Source organism: Saccostrea cucullata, unplaced genomic scaffold (genome assembly GCF_032062105.1).
Source record: "Saccostrea cucullata isolate Sc308-1 unplaced genomic scaffold, CSIRO_AGI_Scuc_v1 ctg1720, whole genome shotgun sequence".
NCBI classification, from domain to species: Eukaryota; Metazoa; Mollusca; class Bivalvia; order Ostreida; family Ostreidae; genus Saccostrea; species Saccostrea cuccullata.
The window spans coordinates 49,570-76,167 of NW_026938718.1; the positions used below are offsets into that span (position 1 = coordinate 49,570).

The following is a 26,598-nucleotide window of genomic DNA, read 5'->3' on the forward strand; positions in this document are numbered from 1 at the left end:
TCCTATAAAGCTTAACTAATTTTACAATTTATAATTTGAAGAACCACAAAATAATCACGAATTATCAGGCTTGCATAAAAGAATCGTTTTCCTTTCTTCCCCAAAATAACTTGACTAAAATCGTACCTGTTAATTGCATCTATCTTACACTCAAAAAGCTCCAAATCGTACCTCCTTAGCCATAGTTTACTATTTTTACATGTAAATAAAATGAATACGGTAAAATATATTTTAAACAACTAAAGTGCTTTCTTGCTTATACATGTACATGTTTTTGATAAGGATAATATGGAGAAAAGAAATTCATTATGTCATGATGACATCAAAATTAACATTCCTTAGTTTGTTTACAGATTTGTCAGCAATTACACTAATCCTTCTTTACTTTTCTTGCAGACATAATCAAACTTATGACTACATGGATAATCATGCCACTGCCAATTGCTATCTTTCAAAGCTACTGCACAGTTTTCATTTCTTCCTCCTTGTGGTTGACCTTTGACCCAATCGCCATTGGTCACTCTGGATCCCGTAGACTCATAGACATAGACTCCTTCTTTCAGATTATCTGTCACGCCAATCCACATGAAGGTAAAAACTAAAAGCCAAACAAATTATAAGGAATTTTAATTCTTCTTTTCTGTTATGTATAACTTAATTCCATTGCTTTCGATGATGTACATTTACTTTTCTCTTCGGGACAGATGATATTAACAAAAATATGGATGACTGGATTGGTACAAGTATCAATAGAAAATTTTACATGTTTGGTAATAAACGATTTTCAGAAGATTTTCCATTCAAATTTAATTAAATTATAAACTTTCTAAGATTTTTAACATTGTACTACTTTTCTGATACCATCCTTTTTAATCGTTGTAATATTTTGTCACTTAAAATCCAAATAATTTAACACTTCGAAAGAAAAAATAAATATCGAAGCGGTAAAATCATTACACTTCACTTTTATTCATTAGACTTAATTTCTTATTTGTAGTTTTGATGAAATTTTGTTTAATCATCTGTCCTTAAGTCAGATAATTCATGGTGTAAAGATAACGTAGTGTTATAAAGAATTAGAGAGAGAAATGCTGACCTCTCGACTTTGTAAAAGACTTTTCCTCTGGGCTTAAATCTTCAAGGATGTAAGCGCTGTCTCTAGCACAAACATGCTTTGAATAAACATTTGAAACTGTGTTAACCATCGAATCAATATAGAATGTAATACAAGATTTCAAATGATTTTTAAATATTAGTTTTATTTTACTCACTTGTGCTTCACTAAATGTTGCAGTGGCATTAGAAAATAAATAGCAGTTATTTTCTAGAGGAAACCAATAATCGGGGCAACCTATTCAGTGTACAAAAATAGAACATTGCATTTTGTTAGTCTCGACAAATTATTTTTTAAAGATGCAATTAATAATCAGTATATTTGAACTAAAATGCCCCCGTTAGGTGTGTTATTACAAGGTGTTATTAACAAAAAATGCTAGACTATAAATGTAAATAAATACTATAATTGATTTTTATTAATTAATAATATAATCTTATTTAACCCGCGTACAATGTATGCTTTTGCATTAAAATTTATTCTGACAATTAACAGATTATTTTCTATCTAAATTGTAAAATCACGGAAAAGCTGGTATTATTGAAAGATATGTGAACCTGACAAATTAACATTAGAAAATACATGTATCAACAGATACAGTCCCTTGAACGTTCTACTTTTCCATTTTCCGTTCGCTTGCCGTTCGTTTACAGTTCGTTCAGCGTACGTTTATCGTTCGCTCTCCGTTCACAGTTTTGCGTTCACCGTGCGCTCGCGTTCACCGTTCACAAAACGTTCACCGTTCGCTCTTCGTTCCGTTTACTTTGCGTTCACCTTGCGTTACCGTTCACTTAACGTTCAGTTTTCATGGTCATTCGGAACTCCGAAGTGAAGGAACTTATCTTTTTGATTGTAAGGATTTACACGTTTTTTAATTAAATAACTAAGATATAGTGTTTGAAGAAAATCTTTTTCATTGCAAAAATTATCAACAATATTTATATTTTTATTTTTATAACTTAGCTGTTACTTTATCCATGAAATTTCCCTGGAAAATAATACATTAAGTAGCTACATGTATGTAGAGCGGTGCTAAAATATTAAATTTAAATAAGGGCAATGTACAAATGCTTCACGCACGGCGACATTTTGTTGTAATGTGAAAGACGACAAATCATTAAGGGATGGATAATAACAAGTCTCTATTTAAAAAAAATTGTATGTATTTAAAAAAAATGCACGAAAACATATTAGAACTAGACGTAGGTCTGACAATTATGAACAAAACTGCAGATATTCTGTTAATTAAATATCTCTAGAGCTTATTAAATTAATAGCGTGATTCTAAATTTTAGAAAAAAAAACTGTTTAAAATGTAATACATTAGGATTTTTTGTACATTACGTTAGGTCTGTTATTAGAGAAGGAAAATTCCTTCATTCACCGTACCTAAATATTTGCTTGCCATTCAGTATATTTAATAGCCCCCCCCCCCCCAACCCCCACCCCTCACCCGGGCATCTTTTCTCCCGAAATCAAATTCTTAGTTAGTATATCCAGTATATTTTAATTGATATTTAATGTGTATTGTAACACAAGAAAATCAGTCTTAAAACGAACATTAAACAGTCATTAAACAATAGTATTTCAAAATATACATGCACCGACAGTAGTATTTTAAGTTGGCTGGAAATATGTTTCTAATTCAATTTCAAACTTAATCCTTTCAAGTATATGATCCCGTTATTTTTTTCTACAGGAATGCAAAAATCATAGAAATGATAGGGAAATATATTAAAACTTCCTGGAAATACAATGTTACTCTTTTCCTTCGGCATGTTCGGTGAAAAGAGATTGCCAAACCTTCACTGTGTCGAATGATTTTGATTGACAGGACAAGCACTTGGACTTCTTGTGAACCGTGTGAAGTTAAAGATGGAAAATAAAGTCAGATGATAACTTTCAAATGGATTTGTTAATCTAATAAAATTTGATTACTTTAACTGCCACTACAGGCTTTTAAAACCCCTGTCCGTATGAACATCCCCTGTCTTTCTCTGTATCCTACAGCATTTTCACAGTACTCTACGGTATATCTACAGTATTGTACGGTATGCCAGCTCTGTATATAGAGTAAATCTCTGTATGCCACTGTATGTATCCCCAGCATGCCACAGTTACATACAGTAGGCCCTAGTACGCCTACAGTGTGTAACTGTATGGCTACTGTTTCCTACCGACAACCACGGTAAACTCCAATATATGCCACAGTACGCCCCTCTACATGTTCATTGAAGCAAAAAGAAGAAGTATACTCACACTCAGAGCACTGTACAGATTTTTTTGATTTGTAAGGAGGATTTTTTAGTACCTTTATAACTCTATAATAACTCTGAAAAATTGATAAACCATTGTTTCAAAAAATATCTCTCTATCATTTTTTTCATAAATTGTTTAATTATATTTTAATTAATTAATAGATTTATTTCTTTATTATTATTTGTTTTGCAAACACCTGTTTAATCCATATAATACTTGAAATGACTTTTTTTTAGTTTCTAAAATTGATTCATTTTCTTTTATATTTTTCCTTATTTTTAAATTGAATATGCAAAAAATTTAACTGTACACCCGAAAGTTGGATTTATTTGGCTAATCTTTTTTAAACAATTTTAAGCTAAAATGTGTCTCATAGTCTTTTTGAAGCATATTTAATCTACTTATAATTATTTTAATTCCGTGATGGATATTAAAATAATCTTTTTATTATGCACAATCTTAAAAAAAAAACACACACACAACCACACACACACACACACACCAACATAGCAATGGTAATGCTTTTTTTTAGAAAAAAAAGTTTTTAAAATAAATTCAATAATCAATTTTTTTTAAATGCTAATAAATAAATAAATAAAACTGATTAATTGCACGTATGTAGTCATTGTAAAAAAAATCAAAATACTTATTTTTAATATTGAAAATACAAACAAATTAATTAATTATAATCCCGAAAGTTGGATTTATTGGCTTACAAATGTATTTAATGTAAACAATTTGACTCTAAAATGTGTCTCAAATTTTTTTTGAAGTATATTTAAACTACTTTAAATTATTTTACCTCCGTGATGGATATGAAAATACTTGTGTCATTATGCACAATCTTAACCCGTCAATAGCTTTTTTGATACTTTTATTTTGTTTTGATTGACAAAATTCGGTTCTCATACAAGGAGAAACTGTTATTTCAAACAGCTGCAGAGTGTACACGGTCGCTCTCTGCCACAAAATAAACAAGGTATAATGGTCAGTGAAAAAAGACAATAGGTGTCATTACTGTGTACCCCGTGTCACTGGTAAACAATCAATGGCTTTGAAGTTCTTTCATAATCGTGTTAGGGTTTTAAAAATCTTTTTTTTTCAATCAAAATAAAGTAAAATATGAAATTGCAATTGACAAATTAAACTTGTGCATAATGTGAAGATTATTTTGATATCCAACATGGACGCAAAATAATTGAAAGTCGTTTTAATATGTTTAAAAATTACTTTGTTGCAAAGTTTAAGATTAAAAAAAAAATAAACCATATAAAATAAAACTTTAAAAAAATCTGATTTTGGGGGATATAGATAAGTGATAACTTTGTTGTCTTGTCAATTACAAAAATAAATAAATTATTTATTCATTTATGTTATTTATTTATTTATGTCTTTGTAGATATACTTATAAACAGAATAAATAAATAAGATAAATTATTAGTTTATTTATTTATTTTGTATTTTTAAAGACATTTATTTTATCTTATTTTCACTGACCACTTTACCTTGTTTATTTTGTGCCATGTCCAATATGCAGCTCTGCAATCGTCAACAAATAGACTGATTACATTTTACATTGATTAATTTCATGCAGTTAATTATTTTTATTTATTTTTTCAAAGAAAATCATTCAATTCTTAAAAGTAGAATTTTCCAAAATGCAGCATTACCCCTGCTGGTTTTTCCTTCTTTTGTAAACAAAAGTTACAACGTCACTCCAAGTATTTTATGGATTAAACAGGTTTTCACAAAATAAAAAAGTAAATAACACAAGATGAAACACACTCTTTAAGTCCGGTTTAATGGTGGCTTATAGGTCCTAAATGGTATTTTAATTGTTGTCTTTAAGTCACCATTAAGCACCTTTAAGTAACATTTACACCACCATTAAGTTACCATTAAGCCATCTCAAAGTCCTCTATGGGTGCTTAAATGTAGCTTAATGGTGGCTTACAGGTCCTTAATGGTAGCTTTTAGACCGCCATTAAGTCACCATTAAGCTACCATTAAGGTAGAATTACGGGTGCTTAATGTCCCAACTCCATTAAGCTACCGTTAAGCTACCATTAGGGCACCATTAAGCCACCATTACGCAGTTGACAGTTCTGTTTATATGGATGAAAAATTATTATTATAGTGATATGTCATCACAAATTATAAATGTCGAGTTCACACATATCTTGATTTGGTAAAAAAGGAAAAGAACGAAATTCAAAATTAAAAAAAAAAAAAAAAACCACATACGTGGCGCGAACTCATGATCTTTCGATTAGGTGGCATTCATCTTCTTTTTTTTTTCTAATCTTTTGGTGGCATTCATCTTAACCATTAGGCTAACACCGCTCTTGATATTGAATGGAAAATATTAAACATTTATTTTGCACAAAGTTTGTTTTGGACTTATAAAAGTATTTATTTTGTTGAACGTTTCCAAAGTCTTGAATTGTTATATAAATCAAACTATAAACAGTTTTATTTATGGATCTTTCAAAAGGGTTATTTCATATTAATATTTCTAAACCGTTGAGTTCGGCTTTTAAATTGTAATGAATTCTTCGCTCTTTTATTCGAAGATTTATACATGTAAGCATTAAATGATGATTAAAATTAAATTGATTATAGATAAAACACAAAAAAAAATCTTTCCTTGGGAAAGACAGATGATTAAAAAAAATATTCTGCGAATATTAACGGTTATTGTGTCTAAAATTTAGGCCAAGTGACAATCCTCGTTTACGAGTTACCTGGTTATGTTCACAAAAACTTTTTTTTGGAATATCATATTCAACAAAAATTCTTTTTGTATCATAATGGGTATCAAAATATCTGTCCTTTTACAAGGAATCATAATTTCTAATTTGTTATATGCTTGCGTTATATTCAAATTTTGTAAAAATAATTGATCATCAAAATCTGTACGTTGTGTATGTATAGTTTCCTGTAAGTTGACCAGGGACGGTGGACACCTAATTAAGTTCTATTGTCTAACCAGTCGGAATACTGTACACTGTTAATCTTACCCCGTTTCTCAATGTGTATAAATCTGGTCGAATGTCATGTTTAATCTGATCGGCTGTTTTTCTGAAACTCGATTTTGAAACAACAATCATTGAAGACCGACTAGATTTTGACAGATACTTACCGCATCATTATATAAGAAAAAATAACGAATTATTTTTTTAATGAGAACATGACTTTATATTCCTGGGAATTCTATAGCGGAATATGTTGCTTTTAACACATGAAATAAAAATGCCATCTCTCTCTCTCTTTTAAGTAATTATATATATTTAGTGTTCATGGATAAAAGATAATTTTAAGAACAGATTGATTTTCGGTAGTGAGAAATTAAGAAATTTCACAGGGTGTTGCCCCCGGCGTGTAATAATATCATTATCAATTTCTGAAAAGAAAAATCATATACACAAATAATAAAAACAACGTATGTTATAATTATTTATTTTCTTTAAAAACATCGTATGCGGTAATAAGATAAAAGTTTTTTTTTTATTGATACCGTAAACGATTAAAGAAAATTATAAGAAACTGGGAGCGAGCCCCTATGGCTATTAGCTAACTTTATTCGCAGTGCCCGAGATTTTGCCTGTTGACAGAAATGTTATATATAAAATGACGATCGAGACAAAATTTTAGATCACAAAAGAATAGATTTTGCGTAAATGACATTGAAATAACTTAAAAAGTTAGATCAAAGATTCGATATAAGATACGTAAAAGTTTAATGAGGTTTGACCATTAAGTCACCATTAAGCCCGGCTTAAAGGTGGCTTAATGGTAGCTTAATGAAATTTGGAGATAAAACACCTGTAAGTTGCAGCTTAATGGTGACTTGATGGAGTTAAATTCTTTAAGCATCATTAAGTCATCATTAAGCGATTGCTTAAAGGTGTCTTTCGCATTGTGTAAATAAATTAACTAATAAATTAATTCAAAGAAATAAATTAACTATTTCGCATTGTGTAAATAAATTAACTAATAAATTAATTCAAAGAAAATAATTGATTAAAAAAATAAATAGATAAATATTTTTTTGAAGCAATGATTTATTTATATTTTAGAGTTATGACAGTACTCATTAAATCTCTTAACAAATAAAAAAAAATACTTTGTGTTTGTAATTTGTTAAATTTTTTCTCAGGTAAATAACTAAAGTAATAAACATATACAGAGGCCTACTGTGGTATATACCGGGGGTTACCGTAGTTTTCTGTAGGAAGCGTACCGGGGCCTACTGTATGTAACTGTGGCATGCTGGGGATACATACAATGGCATACAGAGATTTACTGTAAATACAGAGCAGACCGTACCATACTGTAGATATACCGTAGATTACTGTGAAAATGCTGTAGGATTCAGAGATAGACAGGGGATTTTCATACGGACAGGGGTTCTTAAAGCCTTTAGTGTGCTTGAAATATTTAAGAAAAAATAAGAAGAATTTTTATTTAATACAACAGATAAATTAGAATAGAGGGGATCTCTCTCTCTCTCCCTCTCTCTCTCTCTCTCTCTCTCTCTCTCTCTCTCTCTTTCTCTCGTACATTTCTCTGTTCCATAAAAACTATGACACCATATTAAATGTACTTATTTATTTTTGAAAATTTCATATATTGCAAATAATTTAAATGTCTTTTTCCATCATCTTGTCAGAGTATAATCACGGCCGGCAAATATCTACAGATACATGTAGAAGTTAGCTAAAATAATCATCTTAATAGAATAAAAATTACACACAAATATAGAATATTTTGCATTAGAATTTTAAAATACGAGTGTTTTTATGCAGTTTCTCAACAAACAATTGTGAATTTTAAAAAATCCGTTAATTTACTCAGAATCGCCTTGGCACGGAATTAAATGTATGGTTGTTTCAACCGGGTACAATGTAACTAATTCATTATATAAGTAGTAATTATATCTTCTAAAGTCCACATTATTTTATTAGCAAAAGGAATAAGCATATTTACTATATAAGTAGATTAATTTTATATTTAAACTACACGCGTTCGGTAACAAATACACAATTTACGGCAATTGAAATCATGTTACATGTATTGAAATATCGATTTAACACATAGGTATGTGCAGAAAGAAATGTTTTTTCATTAGTCATTTATTTATTTATCTATTGTTTATTTATATTTTAGCACCTGCAATTAGAATTATAGAATAATAGAATAATTTCAATGCAAGGAAAAGATCGGAGGCATTCCGAATAAATCGTTCATCTTGCGTTCACCGTTCGTTTACTTTTCACTTTGCTTTCGCGTTCAAGCTCCGTTCGTTTTCTGCTTTCACTCACCGTTTACCGTTCATACATCGTTCACCAAGTTGTGTTCAGCGTTCGAACATCGTTCACTCACCGTTCGCTCTGCGTTCGTTCACCGTTCGTTCAGCGTTTGTTCACCGTTAAGGTAGGAAAGTAGAACGTTTCAGGGACTGTAGAGGACAAACTCCTTGATTAAAAAAAAGTTTTGATATATGTAAATTAGTTTGTTTCCACGGCTGCATTCCCTGAAGATGACCATGTTTTAAAAGATTAAAGCTATTCAGAAAATTACAGTATAATTAAGGAAAGTCACAAAAAACTTATTAATTGCAGTTTAAGGTAGGACAAAACACCCGTGGATTCTATTTTAACGTATTTCTTAAGAAGTACTGGAGGAAAAAAGAATAATATTACTATATTAACACAAATGAACGATCCCTTAAAGAAATATGATACGTTTTGGCATATTTGCCTTAAATTTTGTAAAAAAAATCAGAGTATCCTATATACTGGACACTTGGGAGCTTACATTTTGGAATGAGTTTATGCTATTATAGTGCAATAAACAAGCATGTAACAGTCTGTTATAAAATGCGGTGCAACTTTTGTTCAATAAATAGTAGAGGGGTGATCTTTGGACACATATATAAGGAGTCTCCATTCTTTATGTACTACAAAGACCAAGGTCATATCAAGAGGTGAAAGGTCAAATATTGTGACGTCATCTACTGAATCTTTTAGTTTTTTTTTTTTGCCTTTGAATTTTTTTAATCACCAAAATATCTTAAAGGTACTTGGACACAGATTTGAAGTTTATATTTTCTCTATAATATTACGACTTATATATTTTAATAGCATTTCAAACAAAAATTAATTAAAAATCTTATTTCGTTTAAAAGATATTGAAATTTCAAATTTTTCGGCGGGTTTGATTGACATATCCTTGCACTCTCACAAAAATAATTTTATTCTTAATCCTTAGGAATAGTGGCAATCTCGTTTTGTATAAATGAAAAATATTAATACTATAATCCAGAAAATTCAGAATAGACAAGCTCGAAAGCAAAACAAAAACACAATACATTGTCAGTCCGTGCAGTTTTGGTAAGCAGACTGTGACGATTGAACGCACCCGGTGAATTCTAAATATAAACAATAACAGAACTCGAGCCCTGTTTACAAAAACTGTGTACATAACACGAGTGTGCTCGATTTGCTAAACTCTGTACGCATCTCTTAGTTCGGAATGACGATACTTGTGAAGATGTTTTGCTTTCTAACATTTCTACCCTGAATAAAATTATTTTTCTTGATAAAAGTTTTAATATTTCTCATTAAAACACATCAAAATTGCCACTTTTCCTAAGGATTAAGAATAAAGTTAAAATTTGTGAAAGTGCAAGGATGTGTCAATCAAACCCGCCAAAAAATTTAAAGTTTTAATAACTTTTAAATGAAATAAGATTTTTATTTAATTTTTGTGTGAAATGCTATTAAAATATATAATTTGTGATATTATGCAGAAAAAATGAGAAAATATTAACTTCAAATCTGTGTCTAAGTACCTTTAAACCACCCGTTTAATTTTCTTTATTTTTACACATTTTATTCTAAGACCCATTTGAATCAATCTGTTGATTTTTTTGTAAAAATTGAATTATACATTTTCTCTTAAGGTCAGACGACACGTTCCTTAAATGCATATCTAGTATCTCTGGGTATTTTATCAAAAAGTGTTCATATTTTTCATTTTCTCCTAGTTTTTCCATTGTTTTCAAAATGTTTTTAATTATAAGTACACCAAAAATTGTGTAATAGGCCATTTTGAACATTTACTTAAAGGTTATATAAGAAATATGACTCTATGGTATCTTGGCGAAATGCCTGGTAAGGTACCCTAGTTTTTTGTGAGGAAACTTTATTAAGTACCTATATTTCAATGACAAATTCTTAAGAAAAATTATATAATATCGAGGAACGTGTCGTCTGACCTTAAGAAAACTTAAACTGTCGGATATTTACATGTGAATTTTCAGTTTCTGACACAATGTATGTTTTATTTTACTTAATATTTTATCCAAATTTTCCAGTATAAATGTGACTCACTAATTTAATGTAACAAAAAAGATATTATTAAAAGTATAACACAAATTTGCAATAGATCAATAGAAAATTCGAAAACAAGACTCATTCTCAAATCGAATGTCCGATTTCACAGTCTTCTTACAGGGGTCTAATAGGCCATATTTCAGACTATGTGGGCAAAAAATGTGCGGTTGAATTTCTTTCATTTTATATATAAAGAGAGATTTTGTATCCAAGAACAAAATATCAAAGTTTCAGAAAAATTGATTTTGAGGAAAAATTTGCCCATCTATTTGGTCCTACCTTAAATTAATATATTTGCCCCAATATATAAGGTTGGTGCATTAACTCGCTTTTTCTTATTATTTTTCCACTTAAATTTGATATCTAATAAGTACATGATTTCATAAAATTTTTGCTAGATAAAGCCATTATGCACTTCTTTTTTTAAATTTTAACAGGAGACATATTTTGAGTTTACCATCTTAGCAAAAAAATGGAGACTGCAATTCTTTTATTAATATTGAGGGGATCTGTCTCTTATCTGCGACTTTTTTTTATTTCTCTGAATTTAATTGATTGATGCTTTCACCGATTCTTCATTATGTGTACGTAGATTCACTGTACAACTCTTATTTTACTTTGACACTTTTCGGGGACTGCAAAGCAAAAGGTGTATTTTACGATTCCAAATATATTTGGGATAGGTGGAATCGTTTTGTAAGCTAATTGCTTACAGTACCCATAGTTCTAACTTACAATTGAAGTTTATTAGTCAACATTATTTTAATTCGTGACAAATGGTAAAATGGTGTATTTTTTGCTAATTTTTATAGGATCCATATTACATGAATATCAAATATTGCAAATTTCTGTTCAATGCATTTTATAAAGAAAAAAAAACACGGATATTTAAGAACTGGAATTGTCATTGAAAAGTATGTTTAAAAAAACGGAATGTTCTTAGGAAAGCATGTTTTAGAAAATCGGAATGTTTCACCTGCTTTGTACGTCATAAAAGATGTAAATAAATCTTACAGTGGCCATTTTTTTTAAATTTACTATTAGCATAATAGTTCATGCATTTTCTGCATAGAAAAAAATATCATCCAACAAAAGTATATACTGCTATAGAATTGGAGAAAAAAATGTTACACCCTAAACGTCAAATGAGTATTTAAATTAGAAATAACGTTGATCATTTTATTCAGACATATTTCTAACAATCCCACAGAAGAGATTTTTGTCTCCATATATTGCAGTTTATACGATCCACTGCAGAATATCGATCCAAATGTATTTCCATAGTATTTAATAAATGTTTGTAATCAATGAATATCATTCGGTCTCAAAATAGAGTATCATGAGCTCATAAATAGATATAAATGCTAATTTACCAAAAATTTTGCAAAGTAGGTCGGAGGTCAAGTTCAAACAGATTGCAGGGCTTGTATGTTTGATATTGTCTCATAATAAACCATGTACCCATTAAATAGCAAAGATTCACATTTTTAATATCAAATGTATATCGGCACTACAGTCATCTTTGAAAGTAGATCAAAGGTCAAGGTCAAAAGCCTCGAGGTACGTTATCAATTTGAAAGTAATTTACAAAAACTACGTTGCCAAACAATGCACAATCAAAATATAAAATCCACGACGTTAATAATTCACGAGATGTAGGTCGTAACAGACGGTCAGACAGCTAGACAGACAGACAGACACAGTGGAAAATGTTACCTATAGTTGCTGCTCTATAGGCAAAAAAAATTATCAATTCAGAATATTTTTTTCTCATAAGGTTCTCTCATTTAATGGGTCCTTGATTGGAATGCACTCCTTTGTTTACGAAATGACGAAAAATATAATGTTTCCTTTTGAGCTTGAAAATCTAAAGCGAAACTTCATTCGATATAGAAAATGTGCTTGAAGAACTGGGATAGCTTTTATTTCAAATAAAGGATGTATTCAAAATTTCAAAAGAACCGACCTATAAGAGATGATTTCCGGAAAAAGTGACATTTAGAAATCAATGTTTATAACTTGTTTTCTTAAGGAATCACTGTCTAGTTTTGAGAGTATGCCAGGGCATCAACAATAGTGGGAAACATGGGATAATTTGCATAACGGGCGAAGCCCGTTATGCTAAAATTATCCCATGTTTCCCACTATTGTTGATGTCCCTGGCATACTCTCAAAACTAGACAGTGATTCCTTATATTTCCATTTCATTGTGAAATAAAATTGTAGAATTAGACTTTAAAAATGTAGACATAGACTATAATTACACGAGGACTTCCAAGTCAATTGCAGTAGTCCTCGCCCATTGACGTCAAACACATAGGCAGCCGCACGAGATTTACATGCATATTTGGCCTCCTTAGCGTCAGACACAGAGACAGATGCGCACGGAATTTGCATGCGTATTAGGCCTCCTTAGCTCCTGACCTATCGACCTGCCTAATTTAGATTCCGGCAGAATTATCAAGAAATAAACTCCAACAACTTTCAAAGAGTTATCACAGAGAAAAAAAAATTAGAAATGGAAATATTACTGTATAAATGTCTATTTTTCCAATTGGTATTTAACACTAAAAGTTTTTTAATTGTTTTCTTAAAGTAAAGTTTTGTAAAGTTTTTTCATTGCATCTTAAACGTTGGCCGAACAGCATTTTGTCCGTTAATGTGCTAAGTTCATCATGAATTTTGGCTTTGAAGACCTTATGAAATCATGAGATTTTGGTTGGTTGGATGTAAGTTTTAGATATAAATATTAAGGGGCATCCCTACTCTACGATCGAAATTCACCAAGATAATTTTAAAAAAGGAAACCTGACTTTGAAAATATGGTTCGCATTCACACCATTTATTCTTATAGTCAGATTAGCTCAATTGATGTAAGTGCTGACTGTTCACACCGTCGGTACTTTTTTTATTGCCTGGGATTTGAATCGACCTGGTGCCAGATTTAAATAGTTTTGAAATTCGCCTCTTAACAGACTACTTTTTTGTTTCAGATAGGTTTGTGTATATTCTTTCGATAATTAATCCAGTTAGCATGTCCTTTTATATTTAAGGAATCACTGTCTAGTTTTGAGAGTATGCCTGGGCATCAACAATAGTGGGAAACATGGGATAATTTGCATAAGGGGCGAAGCCCGTTATGCTAAAATTATCCCATGTTTCCCACTATTGTTGATGTCCCTGGCATACTCTCAAAACTAGACAGTGATTCCTTATATTTCCATTTCATTGTGAAATAAAATTGTAGACTTAGACATTAAAGATGTAGACTAATAGATTTAAATTACACGAGGACTTCCATGCCAATCAATAGTCCTCGAACACTGACGTCAAACACGAAGGCAGCCGCACGAGATTTTCATGCGTATTTGGCTTACTTAGCGTCAGACACAGAGACAGATGCGCACGAGATGTGCATGCGTATTAGGCCTCCTTGGCTGCTGACCTATCGACCTGCCTAATTTACATTCCGGCAGAATTATCAAGAAATAAATTCCCCCAACTTTCAAACAGTTATCTCAGAGAAAAAAAATTAGAAATGGAAATATATAAGAAACACTAAAAAAAGCAATCGGTACAGATGAAGATATAATAAAGAATAATATTTCTAATTTTATTTTTTTAGAAAACTAACAAGTTCTTGAGAACCTATAATATATTTTCGTTTTACAAGATTCTTGTAATTTAGGCGATAACAAAGGTTTTAGTGCGGAGCATAAAAACGCCCTCTGATGAGAGATGGACTGAAAAGAACAAATCTTAACATTCTAGTTTACGTTAACACAAGTCAAGCAGACATAAACCTCAGTAGGCATGTAGCACACTTTCTTTGGGGACAAGAATAACCTACTCTGCGTTACTCAATACAATTTTTTTTCGGTTGCAATGAGCTGCGATAGATTTGAATTGTATACATTCCTCAGGATTTATTCACATGGATTTCATTCCATCCTTAGTACTGTGTACTTGTTTCGGATTATTCATGTTACATGTACATAATACGGACAATGTTCTTAGCTCAGATATACATTTTGAATCAGAATAAAGCTTACATTTCAGTTAAAGCATTCCCTTGGATTTTATAATACCCCCGCTTGAAAAGCGGGAGAGGGGGGTATATAGTAATCGGTATGTCAATCCGTCTGTACGTCCGTCTGTCTGTAATATTTAATCCTTGATATCTTTATCACGCATATTTCTTCAAGTTAAGACAAAGTGTGTCTACATGTAATATTGTCAAAGGGACTTTTTTATTAAAAAAAAAAAATAGATATGAGCTGTAATTTCTCCAACATTTTCCCTGTATATGTTTAAGTTTAAATCAAAATACATATTCTGCGCAAATGTGATCAATGGACAAGTTGCATCCAAATGTAAACAATGTCTTTGAAAACTGGTTATACAAATGAATAACAACAGAATTGTGACAAAACTGTTAGTCTCGTCTCAAAAGCTTGTGTCTCTTGGCATTATTTTATACATGTACTTTCATGTAATATTATATACATGTACATTGTACCAAAGCCTGCTATGAAGGCATTGTTTAATAAGTATAAAACGATGTAAATGAAGAACGAATCCTTTTTTGCGCAAAATACTGGGAACAAACTATCATATCTTTAAAAGTGTACTCACCCTTTCTTCTTTATTTCAAGAAAGATCATTGTTGAATAAGTTATGAAGATTTTTTTTAAAAATAGTACAATAATTATGATTATTAGTTGCATGTATTAACGACTACGTAATCATCTCCTAAATGAAATGTTCTGCGTTTCTCCATATGTGAAAATATTAATAGCTAATGTTTGAAATGTTCCTGGACATTATAAGAAAATAAAATAAAAAAATATATATTTAAATACAATAACCTACCAGTTAAGTTTCCAAGTTTTTCTTGTAAGCCAGATAATTCTTCTTTGAGGACTTGATTTTCTTCTATTATGAAAAAAACAAATTCAGCTGATGTGATTTCATGGTCTGTTCAAACGATTTTTTTCATTAATCATGTATTAGTTGCTACGCTGAAATTTTAAGAACAAAATTTAAATCTCTCACTCTCCCCCTCTCTCATGTCTTTAGATAATATATACCTGAGATGTTGTCGTATTTTTCTTGTAAATTGCTCACTTGCAACCGTAGAGATAATTGTTGTTCTGAAAAAAGAAAATTAACCAAGAAGAGAGTGTGGTCTTGATTAGAGAATAATAAGGGGTTTACAATTTGATTTAAAAATATATAGACTACAATTTACTTAGAAAAGGGAAGCACTGTCAAATATATGTTCAATGCAGTATTCAGTATACATAATGTAGAACTCTAAAGCTGGTTTGGGGACTCAAGGAAGGTGTCTTTTAGTGATTGACAAAGAAGATGAAAACAATCCAATCACAATCCAACAAAAAAGGTAAGCCCTACTTTTCATTGACTTTACTTTGTCAAAAAAAATGTGGGAGGATATAACCCCCTTGAAAATCCATGGTTTTCAAGATATAACCATCTTCGATTACTAAGTACATGACGGAACATGTACTGTCCTTTTATTGTTCAACTAGATTATTTTAAAAAAATTTCTTTACTCTTTGAAATTGTAATTTTGAAAATTGGCAAAATAAAGAAAGTAAATAAATTGTTTTCAATTCATTAAATATCTAATTTATTCTCAACGATTTTATACGTTTTGAAATGGAGCTAGCTAAATGTAAATGTTTATATGATGAAATATATATACATGTATGTACTAAAATAAGGGCATTCACATCGAGATTAAGTGTCAAATTTTCTTTGTGATTTATTGCTGATAATTATAAATCTGGTATTTAAAATAAGTTATCCATGTAAGAATTAAATAAATTCTTAAGATACCACATTTGTTCAATTACAAGTGGAGAAAACTTTATTCATAAATTTAAATTTAAATGTTGCACAATTTTCATTGCCGTTGAAGATTTTTTTCTATAATAACATGTTTACTATTAAACAACTGTTCAAAAATAGTTATTAATTCCTTTAAATCACTATACAGCAAAACTGGTTTTTAACAAAGTCACTGGGACCTATAAAATTAAATCGCTATATCTGTAATTTTTTATAACTGTATAAGAAATAAATCAAATTTATGTACTTGGGGATCAAAATTGACTTCGCTATATTCGTAAATTCGTAATATCCGTGTTCGTACTAAACGAGTTTTGCTGTATTACACAACTTTTTTTTTTTATGTGTTTATAAACATCAGATATCTTTTCTTTTAAATCATGCCTGATAACAGTTTATGTGACCACTTTTCTTCACATAGTTTCATTGTGACAGGCTGGAAAAACCCTGTATTATAAATGAATGGTTAAGAATAAATAAAATATAGTGAAAATAAAAGCTAGAGTGAAAATAAAAGCTTCGTTAAAGCTGCTGTAAAACTTGGATAATAGTTTCAAAGAAATATTCACTGAAAGATGTGACATTTACAGCAACCAATGTCTGTTTTATAGACAAATGCGCTGGTGGATTTCAATGATAAAAATTATTTGATGGGCATCAAAAATGGGTACCGTATTAGCCAACAAAAAATTATAACAATTAATGTACTTTTTGCCAAATTTCAACAAACAATATTTAATAAGGTATGATTGATTTTAAAAAAAACATAATAAATTTGATACACATCATTTCGGGAGTAGTTTACAATGTTTTTAAAAAAAAGTTTGACAGTAGAAAAGCTTAGTATTCAAAGGTCACGCTTTATTTTGAAAAATGAGTGAAAACGACAGCGTGTACGAATGTCTTATTATCATAAAATATCAGTAATTGTTGTTATCAACGTTTGTTTGATATTCAAACAGATAATGGAAGTTGAATCTATATTTTAAAACCATCAAAACAATATTTACCATAAGATGTACTTGATGCGAAGGTCCGACATGAGAAAACAAAAAACAAAAAAAACAAGAGCACAAAGATATATTTATATGCAATTTTCGTAAATATTAGTGGCATAGTTGTTCAAATTCGTATTCGGGGAGATAGTTTACTTTCAATCTATGTCAGACATAGATAAAATTATACAGAATTCTGTGTGACTGGTCAGCACGGGATGCTCACTCCTCCATGGCACCTGATCCCAACTCTGATGTTTAGCAGGTTCGTGTTTGCTTTGCTCCTATTTTGTTTTGTTTTACGGACTTCGGTATTAAGGGGGGACGTATGTCCGAAAAGTCTTTGTGTGAATTTTTCAAAACTTTTACATTTCTTTCCTGACCACTTGCTCTTAATTTTTAGATATTAAAAACAATACCTTAATATGCTTATTTTTACACAGGAACACGTGCAAAAACAGATTGAAATGCTAAAAATAGATTATTTTCAGACATTATTGTTCTACCCTAAATATGCGCTAAAAAGAACCCAAAATGTCAAATCACATTCAAAATCAACAGGTATATAATTTATATGACTTGTATCTTTAAAATGAAGGCAAATTCATTGTAACTCATCTCGCATGAAAAATTATAATGGAGCACAATGTGGGTATCACCCCGTTTTTCTTGTCGTATTTTTTACAATTCTGACATGCATAACAGGTAATATCTTAAAAAGTCTTTGTGTGAAAATGTTGTAATTCATATTTTTTAAAGAAATGATTCGTCTCTTTATTTCAACAAAGAAAAAAGTATACCCTCGTGATAAAATAAACGAGTAATATGAAGTTTTCTTTAATTTTCGTACTCTTGTGTCCTATATATTGACCTTTCTGCACCAAGACAAAGTAAGTATAAGCACTGACAAACATCTGAATATAAAACTATTTTGCCAAAACAGAGTATTTTGTTTTGATTAGAAATAATTTAGACAGATTATTTCTTTTCTTCAATCATTCTGCCCCCCCCTCCCCCCATTTCCCCGTCAACAACTAACACCCATCAGAACCTAGGAATGACTTTATACAATAAAATCTACATGTACTATAAATCAATAAGCAAATATAGGTACAAGTACATTTCTTAATTTTATTTAGTTTTATACAGAAAATACATTTAATGGTAAACATAAAGTTAAACATATTATCCTTATTTAAGCCGCTTTCTTTGCTGAATTATATCTTATCTTTTTGCACATATATCAGAATTTCATATTATATTCATCGAGGTATTTCTTCACAACAGAAATTGCTATGAATTATCAACCAAAAGAAGAGAATTCTAATATTAACAAACTTTATCAATCAAGTAAAACTGTTATTTCTGATAAATAAATTTTCTTTTTGTAAATTGTGTACGTTATTTACAATGTTATGCCTATATCACAGTTGCAAAATTCAACAGGTAAAAACAAACGTCGCTATTGTGACGTCACATAACGCTGCTTTGACGTAGAACGACATAGGTCCCCCCTGAAATACTGTTCGTTAACTCCACATCCTTCTTTGGCGGCGTTGCGGAATCCGGGAAAAAAAAGCAGCACATGCTGAAAAGCGAATTCTATCAATCACCTGATTGCTATAGGTCTCTATCTTAAATGACTAACATAAGTCATATTTATGCCAATTTTTCATGCTTGTATTTTAATGACATGTTGATGCATTTTTTTTACTCATTGATATTTTCTTGTCACAGAAGATACACAGGAAACAACACTTGACTTCCCTTTGTAACTTGAGGGTTCTGCTGCACACAAAGGCGTTAATAAACCCATTGTTTTTATAAGATTTATTTATAACTTTCGACATATTTTCAATTTTCTATTATTAATCAGCTACAGCTTCCATTTTCTCAAAATCATCAAAAGTTTTATAGACAGTATAGGAAAGTACATAACCTCAAAGAAAATTTTTAAAAAAATCATTCGATGAGATCGTACGAGGAAAGATGCGAATGTATTCTCATTATTATCTGCATTGTTTTGATACCTTTATATGAAGTAGATGATTTTTTTACGCTTAATTTTTTCAGAATTTTGTCAGAGGAAGTGGTTTGAGTTAAAAAAAAATGTTTAAAATTTTATTGACGTTCGTATGGGTTCTCCTATTCTAAATTGTCAAGGATTGATTATGTGTGAAATTCGGCAAACTCCGTGGATATTCTAGAAAGGTCACCATATAGAGACGATGGGCTTTAAATTTTAAACATTTACTAGAAAACTTAGGGCCATTGAGCAGTGAGGGGGTTTTCATCGGAAATTAATTTTCTAAGATTTTTTAATCATTTTGCCGTAAATGTGCAATGCAAAGGCGTGTTTTATGTAATTGTAATCATCTTCTCACTTTTCATGACTTTATTTGTGTATATTTACTCGACTATTCTTTTTTTAAAGTACATACCAGTCCATTTTTTCTCCTTTTCTTGGAAATTTAGTTGATGTTGTAAGGAATGCTGTTGATCTAATTTTGAAGAAAAGATTGTGTTAAAAAAATATAAATGAAAACGAACATTTCAAAGTAGAAATTCAAAGAGGTGCATTTAACGGATAAAAAATGTCTCAGATAGTATCTCTGTTCAAATGTTTCGAAACTAATTTTTAAAGCTACTTTACAAGGACTATAGAAGAAGTATTTCTGTTTAAATATCTTGTTTGACTATTGATGCGTTTAATTCTTAATGTATTTATTTAGCCAATATCGTTTATAATATAATGTATTTATTAAGCAAATATCGTTTATGATATTCATGTAGTATTAATTTCAGTGCTAGGTACTTGAAAGTAAAGCATATTATTTGAAATGGGGTATCTAATCTAGTTGTTAGGTTGCTCTTATCTGCAAGTGTTCATTTCATTATTACAGTACAGGCCACGAGTTTTCCTTACAAAACACGGGGCCCCGTGGACCGAAAGTAACCCTTTAGCGTTGACCTCGAACCATGTCTGCCTCCTTGAAGTCAGCGTTTCTGTGCACCGTGTAACACGGTGTGTCACAGTTCTGATGAAACATATATTTTCCGTATCGGACTGGCAAATTAATTCTGCTCTCTGATACCGGGAATTACTAGGCGAATCATTGGTTCAGATAAGGATTATGCACTTAGACTAACACTGGAAATCTGTATTATGTAAAATATGGAGATAAATATTAAAATCGTAAAATCTACTGAACACGTAAAGATGATAATCCGATAAATTTTATAAATAGTGATCAGCTTACAAGCTGGATACAAAACCACCAGCCGAATTTTTAGCAAATGAAATGTATTAACTTCAGTACAATTATTTCTTACTTTCTGAGATACATCGTATGAAAAATGAAAAGAAAAAAAAAACAGTTTGCAAAAACATATAGATATTTTGCGATTTAAGAAATAGTTTGCCCTCCCCCCTTCTATAAGGCTGGTTAAAACATTATCAGACGTCTTCAAATTTATGTTATGTGTTAAAAAATCTTAATTTACGGGATTCATGTTTATTTTTGTCTGAATAGGGATAAACTAATTAACAAAGTACATGTAAGTTTATAATCATTGTTAAGATGAATTTCGCATGATACATGTATCACTTGAGTGTGTTAATGCTATACACTTGCTGTGGTCAGAGCTAAAGAATTTGAAAGGTGTAATACATATGGCGCCCCTGGCCCACTGACAGAGACTCAATATATTTTTTTAATTTCTTAAACAGGTGTGGACTCAGAAGTGACCATAAGAATGTTTCAAATCGAAAACCATTGTCAACCTCCGCTGCGCCTCGGTTGACAATGGTTTTCTTGGGGTGAAAATTTTCAATGTAACACTCAAATACATGCAATATTCATATAAAAGTAATTTATTGACAGAACCTTGGGTAAATATACTAATTCGATAAAGCAGATCATCAAAACAAATTATGTTGTATCTTTGTATCATTGTTTTCTCTTGCATATGAAAGAAAATTCTGCATTTGCATGGATTTAAAATTATAGCTATATTTCATGCGGTACAGTGTAATCGTTTTATTGCGATGATAGGTGATATTTAAAAAAAAATCCAAAGAAAAAGCAATCTAAGTAGAGGTGATTACTAAAGATTAACATTGAAGGGTACAACAAACGTAAATAAATTAATAAGAAATGCACATTGACGTATGTCCCAAATCGTGCATTCTTATAACGTTAGCCGTCATTTAAGTAGCTGGGGACATTTCCGCAACACATTTCGATTCTTTAGTAATTTTCTTTTTAACCGGTAAGATCTGATGAAACCTATATGTATCAAAAGTAATTTCTCAGTAATTTCCACTGAGATAAATTTTAATAAATATTGCTTCTTTAATTCGGAATGAATAAATAAGCTATTAACTAAAATATATTTGACATGGCGTCATATACGCATCGGGACATATTTGCAAGACACGGATTATGTTTGATTTATACCTTAAGACCCTTTCACAATTGGCGCACGAGCAGAAGCGACAAAATATTCGTGCAACCGAATAATTTTGTCTAGAATCGTAAAGTGTTGCCAAAATAATCGCATATGTAAAAAGTGTTCGTACGAAATGCGCACGATTTAAAGCGACTGTGTGCATAAAATCTTGCGATACATCTTGCGTCTACATGCGACTGTTATAGAATGAAAGCAAGTGTTGTAAGATAATGCGATAGGATTGCACGACTGATCAGGTAATCGGAAGATTGAACGTGCGACAATATGATTGGACGTGCGGTGCTCGTGCACTTATGCATTCCATAGTACGAATGTTCGTGCGAGTCAGAGGGCCGGGTATATATACCACCCGTTTCCGAAGCTCTTCAGTTGACACAGTTAAGATGCTTATAATTATACATGGTATATAACTGTACCTGTTACAAAGAATGGCAATTGAAGGTGATAAATCTAGCAATGATAATAAAACGTTGCAAGATTACATGAGACTTGTTGTGCAACAGTCTCACGGTCGCAAAACACACGCAAAGACAGTTGCTATTCATCTTACGATCTTTAAAAATCGTACATAACTCTTACGAGTATATAAAACGTTGTAAGACGTTCGCACTAACTTTCGTGCGTTGAATTGCGATAATTTGGATAGCATTTGGTTGCGTCTGAATAGTGTGCATGTTGACTATTTTGAAGAGACTTGATGCGACCACTTAAACACATGCAATGAATGCGAGACATCGTGCAACGTATGCGAGAGCTCGTGCGAAGCTAAAATTTTCCGATCGCAAAGTGTTGTAAAGTGCTCGTGGGCCAATTGTGAAAGGGCCTTTAGCGCCTGGACAATTTTTATGATCTTTTTGGAACAAGTTTTTATTTAAAAGTACTCATTGTATGTCAATTCAAATTTGTAAATTTTACCGATAAGATTTTCTTTTCTTTACCATGGAAAACGCGTTACACTTAATTTTCATTGAATGGGACATCTTAAAGGACTTTTTTTTCAAGAGATGTGGGTATCTCTTGTCTTAACAGGAGCTGTCAACAAACATATTATGTATAAATATGATGTAATAGAACGATCCTGTAAAATATCAAAGAGATTCGATAATATTTTGCATTTTTTTCTAGAATAAACTCTGTTGAAGTTATTTTTTTCTGTTACAAGGGAACGAGAGGAAAATTGAAGTTATTCCGGAATATAGTATTCTGTCAATGTGTATTTACCTAGTAATAATACTTCTTTTTGTTACAACATTACTGGTTAGAAAAAATCATTTATTTTCATACCAACCATAACATGTTTATTATCAAGAATGTGCTGTAATGTAAGCTGTAAACGGATTAAGTGTATTATTTTCTATTAGAAGCAATTCCTGATGTTACGTCATTGTAACTTCAATTAAAAAAACTCAAAAGAATTTTTACTTGCGGCAAGAAAACTATATGAATTTCAGGTATTTTCTAAGGATAAAACCCTGTCTTTGTAATAATTATAAACATATTATTCTAAGTATGTCACAATAAATCTACCCAATTCAACATTGTTCACTATTTTCTTTAAGGAATGAAGCTTATTTCAACTTTTGTTATACGATATAACATAACTTGGGGCAGTTTATGCTTTATGAACCGCGAAGCGGAAAGCGTAAACTGTCCCGTTATGTTATATTGTATGACATAAATTTAAATTAACTTCATTCCTTATAATTTAACTTCAGTGTTGACAATGAGACAATTATTTTAAAAGTAACTTCAAGCGGTATGATACCTTTTTGATGTAACTCATTTTGACGTCGGCAAGTTATGTTATACAAAATACCATTTGTTCCTCTGAATGATTCAGCCAATGAAATTGCTTGATACAAGTGAAATTAATGTATTAACGTTATTAAAATTGAAATATTGAAAAGTTTCCATTTGTACATGAATTATGATGTTCTCTTCAAGGTGTATTCCTGACAGAAGAGTCTGTGTTTGTATTTTGTAAAATTATGTTAACTAATACTTAATGCCAGTTCGACTTTTCAACTTGAAATAGCAGTCTATTTCATTCCAATGTAGATATGCTGAATTCTTTTCTTTCGGTGCCAAATTGACATTTACCTGCGCCAATGCATAATACTGTGTGACCTCACAATAACGACGTCATAATTACTAGGTTATATTTTCACTACATATTTAACTACATATATAACTTTAAGAAACTATTCAAATGCTTACCAAAATCTCTCTATTAACCCTTATCAATGGGAAAATAAGTAACAACTATAACATAGCTTTTTGCATTTTTAATCCGTCGAGTAGTGTGCGAGGTCTAAACCCTTGTATCTCTCGGGATTATGAAAAGCTACCCCATAATCATGCCAATAGTGTGTAAGAACTAATACTCTTAAGTCGATTGAGGTGCAAGGACTAGCCTTAATATTTCAGACTTATGCAAGCAAAAGGCAAAATAAGTTAAAAGAAAGTTTGGAAAAAAATGATATTTTAATGGCGATAGTTTTGATTAAATGCTGATGTTTAACAACCTTTGCACCTTTGGAAAATTAACTTTAAGGTAATGAAAATCTATTTTGAGTAAAATTAAAACACAACGTTTTCATGCATTATAGTGAATACGCTTGTGTAAAAAACTCTTTAAAAATTATTTCTGTTGCTTCTAAACATATAAATTGTAAATATAAGAAATGTTTTTAAGTTTATTGTAAATTATGCAGACTTGCAGATAAGCATATTTTTCATGAAGCGCTTGCGCTCTTCATAATATATGCCTACGTGACAAGTCAGAGTGATTCATACATCACTCACTCACACTAAACTTAAAAACATCCCTTAAATAACTGGAAATTGAATTTTTTGACCTAGTTTCAGTACACTAATTTTACGAAAGTAATCAAAAGGTTACAAGGAAAAAACATATCTATAATCATCAGTAGCTTACCTTCGACTTTGTTCTTCTCAAGTATAAACAACGTTGTCAAAGCGACCAATCCCAAGATAAGAGCAATGACAAGGAGTGTGTATGAAATCTTTTTGAGAAATATGCACAAGGTTACAGAGCGAGCTAAATCTCTCGGTTGTTTCTCCTCCTCTCGATAATCGTGTCTCGCTGTTTCTTCTCCCATATTCTTCAAGATAATTCAATATTTAAAGATGAAAATTTAAATCTTCCTTTTATTTTAATTAAGAGGAAAAAACTGGAATTTTAGACGTCAAATAGACAAAGGCATTAAATAATAAAGAAATAAATTGAATTCCCAATCTTTAACGCTGGAAAGAGGATGACGGTTTGGTGGGAGGTTCCAGAAGATTTACAGACAAACGCATTTCTTTTAGATTATTAATAAAAATAACCTATATTTTCTTCCACATTTTGCGATTTCATGGCAAATCATTATTTGAAAAAGAATCCCGGTAAATATTTTGGGTAAGTACTTATGTAATAAATATTCTCGATGCTGTCTATTTTATTATTCTTAAACACTTGTCATTACAATATACTCCACCTCGAAGTACATAAAATTGAATGCAAAAAATATATATTAACAAATGCAGAATTTAGATTCCTTTATAAAACAAAAAATCTTTAACGTTTTTTTTTTTTAATTTATTGAAATCTATAAAACTGAAAATTACTGAATTCTTGTTAAATTCAAACAGGAAAAAAACTTTTGGTCTGTGAAGACTTTTGTTTTTAGCATCATTCAGGACTTTATATTTTTTTTTCAATGAATACACAAATGTTGCAAAAATATGTAAATACCATAAAATTAACATATGGGTTTTCCTCGCCATCTTGAAAAGACAAACTGTCGTGCTTCGCAAACTTTGCCTACAAGTAAAAAATTGAATTAAATACAACTGTACATGATTTGATTTTTGTTATCAAACTGCATGGCTGATTTATTCTCAGTTTTGTTAGAATCTGAATGATATATTTTTGTGAACTTATTTGTAAAGTTCGCCAAATCTATGGGTTGTGTACTGCAAACTCTTATATTTTCTTGTGGTTTGAGTTAAAGCTATTGGTTCGTGGGGATTTGAATTTGTAGTTATGTATCTACATTTGACATTCCGTGGTGGACCTACCGTTCAGTTTAGCGCAGTCGGTAGAGTCGGTACAGCGCTTGCTCCATGATCGGGAGGACGTAAGTTAGTATCTCGACAGCAACTGACCGTGTCAGCGGCAGGGGTTGGCAGGATAAAGATCCCTCACAGCTCATTGGCCATAAGTGCCGAGTAAAGGTAAAAATTTGAAGCCCTTCACCGGCATACGGTGACGTCTCCATATGAGTGAAAAATTCTCGAGCGGGACGTTTAACAAAAAACAATCAATCAATCAATTCGTGGTGGACCATCAATATATGGATCTCTACATACCTCGAAACAACTAACATCGTTTGGAATTTTACTGTGTAACAGAGTTTCCGCAAAACGCTACATTTTTAGAGGAATTTGTGCAATCAAATTCGCAAATGAACAACTA

General features: G+C 30.9%; 1 protein-coding gene across 1 annotated transcript; it reads right to left on the reverse strand.

The window, feature by feature from the left end:
• Positions 1 to 267: 267 nt before the first annotated feature.
• Positions 268 to 25,237, reverse strand: LOC134251076 (lectin BRA-2-like). Its single transcript, XM_062733442.1, has 7 exons — positions 25,054 to 25,237; positions 20,084 to 20,143; positions 15,864 to 15,926; positions 15,646 to 15,708; positions 1,272 to 1,351; positions 1,097 to 1,172; positions 268 to 598 (listed from the first exon to the last, which is right to left on the reverse strand). The coding sequence occupies exons 1-7, from the start codon at positions 25,235 to 25,237 to the stop codon at positions 366 to 368; spliced, it is 759 nt and encodes a 252-aa protein (XP_062589426.1). The 3' UTR covers positions 268 to 365.
• Positions 25,238 to 26,598: the final 1,361 nt, after the last annotated feature.